General features: G+C 34.2%; 1 protein-coding gene across 1 annotated transcript; it reads left to right on the top strand.

Moving 5' to 3' along the window:
• The first annotated feature begins 2,711 nt into the window (after positions 1-2,711).
• LOC127808629 (agamous-like MADS-box protein AGL62) lies at positions 2,712-3,536 on the top strand. The gene has a single exon (XM_052347199.1). It carries the CDS (start codon positions 2,712-2,714, stop codon positions 3,534-3,536), a length of 825 nt encoding a protein of 274 aa, XP_052203159.1.
• Positions 3,537-9,720: the final 6,184 nt, after the last annotated feature.

The raw sequence follows: 9,720 nt of genomic DNA, 5'->3' as shown, positions 1-9,720 counted from the left end.
GGTTTGATTAAAACAGAGAATCTGAAATTGAAGATCGCTTCGATGACGGATCTGAGAACGTCAAATGAAATTGGTGAAACAAATCAAGCAGATCCCATTGATCTCTGCTCTGATACCATGTGAAGAAATCAATAACTGGGAAAATAAATCTGCTCAAAACAGAGAAGAGAGAAATGGAATAAAACTTCTCTAAATCATAATCCGTCAGTTCAAGACTTATGCCTACTAAAATATATATATATAACATGACTAATCCTCTACATCCGTTTCTATTTACATACACTGCTGCTGCTACTGTACATATATGTAAATAAATCTAATAGTATAACCAAGAGCTTCCTTAAGCCTTGAGCAAATGGGCCCGGCCCATTTCTCTTCCAAAGGCTTAATAAAGGGTTTATGACCCGACTTTTTTAATAGGTTGCCAATGGGTGGTACTTTTAGACTATACTTTAATCCCAGATCGAAGCCTATGAAGATAAATTCGAATCTTCATCATAACCTTAGACTTCATTGGAAAACAAAAAACAATAGTCCAATCATATTCTCATTTTAAACTTTAAAACAAAATAAAACTAATTAACTCTGAAAAAATTAATTATATATTACTAGTTTGAGAACAATTGGTCCATGAGGTGCAAGGGATGAGAACCTCCCTTCACAATTAATGGTGGATAACTTTACTCATAAACAATAATCATGTTGAGTTTTGTCACCCCCATTGCCTAGTTTTGTGACTAGTTCTTGCAAAGTCTTCTATGGATTAATCTTTCTAATATAACTTAATTGTTATATCAACAAATAATGATAAATTTAATTATAGAGTAAAAGTGTTATTATAAAAGATAACGTTAATTCTCTATTTATTACGTACCTTAAGCTTTTAGATGAAATTATAATTAATAATGCTACAATAGTGACAATTAGTGGTAATACTTCTTGATTTGAAACTAAATAAAAAATGGGATACCACAATTGATAAAATTATAAAAGTTCATTCTAAAATTGAAAATAACGCGTTAATTTTCTATGTTCGTAATTTATGCTACTACTCTTTATTTTTTAAGTAGTAGTATAGCAAGAATTCCTTTTCATCGATTAATTATATCAATATTCCTAAATATATATATATATATATATATTGAAAATATAACTTGAAATGGTAAGTAGTAAGTAAGAATCATAGAATATTTCTCACCATAAAAAGGATTGCACCAAACTTTGAAGCACAAATACAGCTTGGAGGCAATACTTCGATGTTTCCAAATTGTTTTTAGTTTTGGAAATGGCAAAGATAGCTAGAAATTCTTTTTGGGCTATTTCTATAATTTGCGAAACGTTTTAGGGTCGTTTTACAAAATATAGAAAATGGCCAGAAACGCGTTTCCAGTGATCGAAGTCGCAAATCTCGAAGTTCCTCTTTTCAGTCTTCTTCTTCTTTTTCTTTTAGCTACTTGTTTTCAAATTTCGAAGCTCCCTCTCTCGATCGTTAGAGCATGCTACTCCAGTGCTCCCTTGTTGTTGCTTTTGGTTGTCGATGCTGCTTTGGTGCTCCCGAAGTTCCCTCTCTTAGTCGTCGTTGTTGTTGCCTAAATAGAGGCTACCTAAAGATGACGAAGGTGAGGAAATGATTACGTGTGTGTCCTCGATTATATATTATTATCATATAATATATTATATATATATACACACACAAATAATGCTATTTGTATAGATAGGGTTTTTATAGATGGGTTGAAGGACCATATTGCCCTTTCCTCTTCCAGCAACCTCCCATCTCTCTCTCATTCTTCTCATCGCCACCGCCGCATTCTAGTCGTTGCAATCGACCCTTCACCGCCAACCCTCTTGCTCTCGTTGTCGCCTCGCCTGCTCTCACTGCTACAACCTCACCGCCTCATGGCTACCGCCTCTCCTAGTTACCTCTGCATCCTCTAGCAATTGGGGTCCAATATAACGACGAGGCGACGACGAGAGGCGAGCCAATTGCTAGAGGATGCAGCAGTGACCAGGCAAGGTGGCAGCTATGAGAGGAGGCGAGGCGAGGCGACAATGGTGAGAAGCAAAGAACAACAGCGAGAGGGCCGACAGTGGAGGTCAGTTGCTAGAGCAAGGAAGGGGGGAAAGAGACAGAGAAAAGGGTGAACAAAAATCGCGATATATCACTCGTATACTCACCTATAAAACTCTTTTTGTATAAATAACGAGCCTCATATATACACACACATAAGCAAATCACGATGGTCAAGAGGGACAACATTTCTTTTCTTTTTTTCTATAAGTAAAAAATTATAAAATAAAAGCCAACAACAAAGCCACCATAAATGAAGGCCGAGCCATACCCCAAACCACCAAGGGGAAAAGAGCAACCTAGGCACCAAATATCTAATGTCGTGAGCTGAAACCAAAATTCAAAACATTTATTAATAGTGGAACACTCTAGAAATAATGCATCTTTCCTTAAATATTTAATGTAATGGTAATAACCACCACCCATTCTCTAAAATATTTACTAAATAGATAATTCCATATATGGTAATAGATGAATCACATGTAATGCAAGATTCATCTCCCTCTATAAATAGAGACCACCAACACAATTCAAAGCCATCCCAGTAGTCCGGCTTCTGTGTTGCATTACTTCTCCTTTAAGCATTTACTCTTTATATATTCCCTTCATTTCCCTTCAATTTCTCACAAACCATACGATCATGGAGAACAACCAACCTAGAGGCCGACGAAGAATCGACACTTCCAGAAGGCGCGACACAAAGGAAGAACTTCTCGTCACCTTCTCGAAACGTCGAGCTGGCCTCTACAAGAAGGCCAGTGAGCTATGCACCCTTTGCGGTGTGGAGCTTGGCCTCCTCATCTTCTCCTCGAGTGGCAAACCTTTCACTTTCGCACACCCTAACTTTCAGGCAGTCGTTGATCGATTCCGTAACCCCGACATCCAACGACCCATCGGTGGAACTGGAGATCCTATTGAAGATGCTCGTCTTAAGGCGAGCATCGAGACACTTAACCAGCAATTGATGCAGCTTAGGGTTCAGAAAGAGATCGAGAAGGAAAGGGCGAAGTATTTAGCGGAACTTGCTGCAAAGCGTCAAACAAAGCTTCTGACTAACACAAACATTGACGAACTCAGCCCCGAAGATGCTCAAAAGCTGAAAGTCTGGCTTCTAGATTTGAAGGAGAAGATCCGCAAGCACCGTGAGAAGTTAGTCGCCAATGCTCCCCATGTTGAGGATTTTCCGACTACAGTTGGTGGCAGCACGGGTGATCCCGGCACTGGTGCCTTTTCAAGCTATGGGGGTCTTAAAGATTTTTCAAATCTTGGTGAATTGATATCATATTTTTTGGGTACAGGCGCTTCATCATCAAGCTATTATCTGGGTGAAGATGGTCCTTCAACAAGCCATGGTAGTGGTGGTGGTGGTGTTGGGTCTTCATTGGGCTATCCTGGAGCTGGTTCATCAAGCTTTCTGGGTCCTCCTTCTTCTTCTTCAGGCTGTGGCCAGGGAAGCATGCCCTAGGAAATGTTGTTCTAGGGTGATCAAATAATAAAGATCTATTTGGGTTGTTTTTTTTTTTTCTTTCTTTTTTTTTAATTGAGGTGTTTTCACAATTTTTATTTGAGTATTAGGGTGTGGTTGATTGCAATGGTGGAATTTAGATGGAAAGAAAATGAATTCTAGGGAATTGAATTCTAGTGAAATTGAATTCCTAGAAATTAGAAATTTAAGCTGTTTGATTGGCATAATTTTTTACCTGAAAAATGATGTTATTTTCTATTTTTTGGTATTTGATTGGTAATATTTTTTTATAGAATTTGGTCATTTTCCTAACATTTCGTGTTTGATAGGCATTATTTTTCATGAAAAATGACACATTTTTTCATGGAATTTAATGGTGAAAAATGTATTAAAAATATTTAATTTTATACAGAAAAATCAAAATAATAACGTATTTTAAGTTAACTAAATTATTTTCTCAAAGAAATGAAACCACAAAATTAGAAAAATATATATTTTCCAAACTTATTAATTTATACGTGATTTTTTATTTTTTTTCTATACATTTTCTTTTCCATGAGTCTTTTTGTTCAACTCCAGCAATAAGTCTAAGCACTAGAAGCAATTTTGAGAACTTTCGGAAACAAAATTATGAGTGCCTAAGCCTAAGCAGTGGAAGAACGGCGCACAATGGGTTTCAATTGCTTAGAAAATCAGAGCTTCTCTCCCAAGAAATTTCATTTCCTTGATTTGAAGGAAAAAGCCATCACGTGAGAAGAAATGGGAAAATGAGTTCTTTGAAAAAAATTAGTTGTGAAACAGTGCAAGGGTGGAAAATTAGGTGGAAAAAAGGACTTTTCCAAGGAAAAAAATGGCTATAAAAGAGAGCCTTAGTGTAATAAAGAATAAATTTAATAGAAGAATGAGTCCTATGCATATATATATATATATATATACTATATATATATACACAAATTTGAGAGGAAATTTTGATGATATAGTTAACTTGGACATCCTTCCACACACCTTAAGACACTAGGAATGGAAGCCTCGACTACTTCCCAGGTTGACAAATTTTACAAATTAACTCCACCTGCTTTAATAGTAGGCAAATCTTGCATAAGCTTGCCCTTAGTTGTATAGTTGAGTCCAGAGTAATAAAAATGAACCAACATTTTGTGCCAAAACTCAGATTGATCAACCAAGCTTGGAAATGCACAGGATTCATTTTGCATCCAATCGAAAGAGAAACTTTTGTCCTTCATCTTCACAGAATATAGCTTAATACTAACATAATTGTAAATTACACAAGACTTATCCTTAAACACCACAGAAGATCTTTTTCAAGCAATTGCTCAACTCTTAATAGGTTTTGATCAATTTCAGTTACAAATAAAACATCTAGAATGAGTTTTACACCTGACTTTAGAGATTTTTGTTTTGTCAAGATCCTTGAACATGGACTCATCAAAGGTCATGTGATGAGTACAACCACTATCAATTAACCAAACTTTACTTATTCTGTTGGTTGCAGAGCAAGTTGACACAAACAGCTGTTCTTCCTATTTGTCATCTTGTTGTTTGTTCTGCAAACTTTCTCCATATATATTTCCCTTCTATTTGCACTTCTAGCATGTTGCATCAGGTCTGTACCAGTAATATCTACTTGAATGTGTTGTTTTCTTACAGTGTAAACATAGAGGATATTCTCCTTTCTTTTCCTCGTTTCTTCTACATTTACCTTGCTTCTTATTCTTATTGTTCCAATTCTGCTTTCTTCCACTATTTCCATACTGATTTTGATTCTTGTTTTCCGCTTGAAATGCACCTTCAGTCACCTCCTCCTTTTTAGGTGCTCTCCTTTGTTCCTGAGCCTGGAAAGCATTTAAAAGTTCTGCCAAAGAGATTCTGGTTAGATCCTTCAAGGGATGAAATTTTTATTCAAACTTTTTTGGCAATTAAGTGACTAGGATTTTCTCTACAATCCTGCTCTCTGGAAGTTACTCTCTATATAATCTGATCTTGTTACAAATTGTCATTAGTCTATCAAAATACTCTTTGATAGTTTCTGACTCAATTTTTTGGGTCTCAAACTCCCTTATGAGGTTCAAGACTTGTATCTATACCTTGTTCTATCATTACCTTGAAATTCTTCCCTAAAAAAATCCTAGGCTTGGTTTGCTATATCACAAGCCATCATTTTAGTGAAAATTGCCTTTGACACAACTAAATGGATATTGTTAAGTTGACGGGTATGTAAATAAAATTTTGATAATAATAAAAATATTTTTATGATATAAATATATTTTATTAGCATCTTGCAATGTAAAAAATATGTTTTGATGATAATAAAAATATTTTTATGATAGAGATATATTTTATCAACTCATTGTGTTGAAAAAATGTTTGCTAAAAATGATTAAGTATCTTAGATCAACCGAACTTGGTCAAAATGTTTGACCTCGCGTCTTAGGTCGACTTAGCCTTTGACCGAAATTATATTTTTGGTTACTAGATAACTTTGGTCGACTGAAGTTGTGCCTTAAATAGACCAAAGTTCAACAATCATTTCTGATTGTCCTAATTTCTGCATCTCTTTTTCTTTCACGCCAAGGGTATATTTTTTTCAAATGTGTTTTTATCTTGTACCTCAAAGTCATGGTTTGATTTCCTCATGCTAAAAAGTAAAAATCTCTCTTTAAAAAATATTGTCCCCTATATTTAATTTATTGACTTTTCTATGCAAAATTTTTAAAGATGTGTTTAAATTCTATAATCCAACAAATGTTAGCTGGAAATGTTGAAAATGCTGAAAGAAATTTTGAATTTCAAATTTGCTTCTTACCTATTTTTGTAATAGCTAGTTCTCTGAAGATGTGTATAAATGTAAGGTGAGTATGAATGCTAATGCAAATATATACAATAAAAAGAACAAATAATTGACAAAGCATTCAAACAAAAGTCAGAAGATTCAAGTGCTAGAAGTGTGCTGGTTAGTGGATTTCTTAATTGTTAGTGACTTGTTTGAGATTGTCTATGGTTGTAAGTTTGTTATTTTTACTCACTTATTATGCTAGGAGATTGTATTTGCTAGTTGTGTGCTAGTGGTTTTTGCTTAGAAAAGACATTTTTTATTAGTTCTAGCTCTAATTAAAAACTAGTATTAATTCTCCCTAATGTAATTTCAAGCTAAGTCTTAAGAGAGATGATTAGGCTCTTTAGAGCCGAATCTTTATAAAATTCTCTTGTTCTTTGTCGTTGTGTGATTTTATTGTTCTCAATCCTATTGCAATAACTACGTATTAAGATCACAAATTTAAGAGTTTTCAACAAGAGTTAAAATTATTAATTTTTAAAAAACTCAATTCACCTCCTCTCTTGAGTATTTATTTGGGCAACATTATAAAATACTTAGCTTTGTGCTTCTTCATTTTCTCTTCTCTGTGATTCCTAATTTGTGCAGTAGTTGGATCTTTAGGCAATGGTGGTGGATCCCTTCCTGTTTCAACAACATCCCAAAAATCATTAGCTTCTAGAAAGGGTTTCATTCTTGTAACCCAAACTTGATAATTGTCTCCTATTAATGCAGGAGGCAGTGTCTGGGTTCCATTGTTTTCTACCATGATTTTCTTTAGCAATGAAGGTTTATATGTTTAAATTTGAAGTGAAAGGTTTAATCTCTCACTCGCACTCAATTACAAGCCCTTAAGAACAATAAGGCTTTGATACCAATTTGTAGGTTCTTAGTTCAAAACTTCAACAAAAAAAAACACATGTGAGACTGAATTGATTTCTTTTCATCGATTGAAACTAGTATCTATACAAAGAAAAATGACTAACATGGATAAACTCTACCCAAATTCAAAAAATAAAATTTAAAAACTGATCAAATCCAACCAAATTATATCTTGATAAAAAATTATTCATCTTTTGATTTTTATTCTTATCTGCAGAAAAAAGATGCATTCTTCAACAATTCCATCATAGACCAATTTTTCTTCCAAATGTTTTGAGTTATACTCTATTGGAGGTCCATATATCAAATCAGTGAAAAGAATAATATGTTGAATATTGATTCAAAGTTGTTGATTTAGTAGGTTGATTGGGTCAAAATCCTGTTTGCTGATTTAGTGAGTTGAGATAATTTCATTTTTTTTTAAATCTAAGTTCAACAATAAATCCTATTTTTTTGTTATTCAGTTGACATGTATTGCCCATTTAAAAGCTCATATGAATAAAAAGAATGAGGTTACAAGCTTTCACATTCATGTTTTTTTTTTAGTTTTTGTTCTTTAACTTCATAGCTACCAATGTCTCTAAAATTCCAACAGTGGTATCAAAGCATTCAATGATTTTAAGGGGCCTGTGAGAGAGAACCCATCAACGCCTTCTTTATTTCTATGGCTTCCACCAACACATCATCTCTTTCACCACCAGTTTTTTATGGAGAAAATTATCAAATATGGGCTGTCAAAATGAAAGCTCATTTGAGAGGTCTCAATTTATGGCAGTGGGTCGAAAGTGAAAGGGAGATACCTCCGCTTGGCAACAATCCTATGACAATTGAAGAGGAAACGCTTTTCTAGTTGGTGAGAAGTGCACCAAGAAGAATTTTTTGGAGAGAAGTGCTCCATGAAACTGAATTTTTTTTTTTTTTCAACATTTGAAAGAAGTATTGATTATGATGAGAAGTGCATCAAGAAGTGAAGAGAAATGCTTCACAATTGGGAAGAAATTTGGAGAGAAGTGCTCCATAAAAAGTTGAAGTTTTGCAACTTTGAATCAAGGAGCAATGTTGAATATTGATTCAAAGTTGTTAATTTAGTAGGTTGATTGGGTCAAAATTCTGTTTGCTGATTTAGTGAGTTGAGATAAAAAAAAAAATTAAATTTAAGTCCAGCAATAAATCCTATTTTTTTATTATTCAGTTGACATGTATTGCCTATTTAAAGGCTCATATGAATAAAAAGAATGAGATTACAGGCTTTCACATTCATGTTTTTTTTAGCTTTTGTTCTTTAACTTCATAACTACCAATGTCTCTAAAATTCCAACAGGATAGTCTCAAACAAAAGACCAGACTTGTTCTCAACCAAAAAAAAAAAAGGATTTATTTTCTCGATTCCATCTTCTAAGAAATTAAGAAAGCAAAAGGAGCCAAATAAATAAATCCACAAGGACATGAAAGGTTGACAGTACTTACCAAGGATTTGGGCTTGCAGATCTCTAGCATCTCTCATATTGAAGATGTTTTCAACAAGAGACAATTAGCCACAAATTAAGGATGAGAGGAACAAAGTGAGCAACTTTCAATCTTGCGGAAGCCATCAATAGCAACATTCTCCTCCAATTCTTCATAACCTTTCTTAATGCAAAGAAAAAAGCTTTTCTCGTATGCTCAAAAGAGGGAAATTAACTGTCTACCTCCATTTCCTTATGATCATAATCGAATGGATGGAGCCACCACATGATAGAGTTGGAGGTTTCTAAAGACAATGCTATTTATAGATGGTCCACTCTTCTGTGCTGCAGATTGTCGACATTTTATTTTCTCATTGTTCTACTTGTTACAGTTCTCGTATGTTAACAAACTGAAAGATAGATTGTAAGGATTTCTTTTCAGACTGATGTTCATGGCATCAAGATAGAATAAAATTCTTCATTTTATATACTCTCCCTATAACAGTAATTTCAAGTGCTAACATGGTTCTAACCTGTAAACATCAGGTCTTTCAATTTGATAGGCTTAGAACAAAGGAATCAGTTGAATGAGGACTTTTAACTGATATGTCTGTTTTATGGCATATCAAAATAAGTTGCAAAGTTTGTCAAATGAACCTTATTTTCCCCAGTATTTGTCCCTGTCAAGAAGGACCTTGGGAAAGTTTAAACTAGATATACATTCCATCTCACTTTGGTATTATTTGCAAAACATTCACAAATTCTGAGGAGTGAGGACTACCTATATGTACGTCAAAATTGTACAAGTCTAATTTTATGTTCTTCTTTCATATTTACTTGAACAAATATTGGATTCTCTATGTCGTGAAATTTTTGTTGGGTATGGGACAAAAAGGATTAGTGACAGTTATTGTGGTAGTGGTAGACTATGTGAAAGGGAAGACACATGTGTTCTCTCAATACCGATAAGCTTGGATATAATCCATTTGAAGGCTAAATTTTTGACATCATTGGAGAAGAAGAC

This window comes from Diospyros lotus, chromosome 8 (genome assembly GCF_014633365.1).
Source record: "Diospyros lotus cultivar Yz01 chromosome 8, ASM1463336v1, whole genome shotgun sequence".
NCBI classification, from domain to species: Eukaryota; Viridiplantae; Streptophyta; class Magnoliopsida; order Ericales; family Ebenaceae; genus Diospyros; species Diospyros lotus.
Note: the sequence above shows the minus strand (reverse complement) of the source record. Positions and strands in the feature narration are given on the sequence as shown.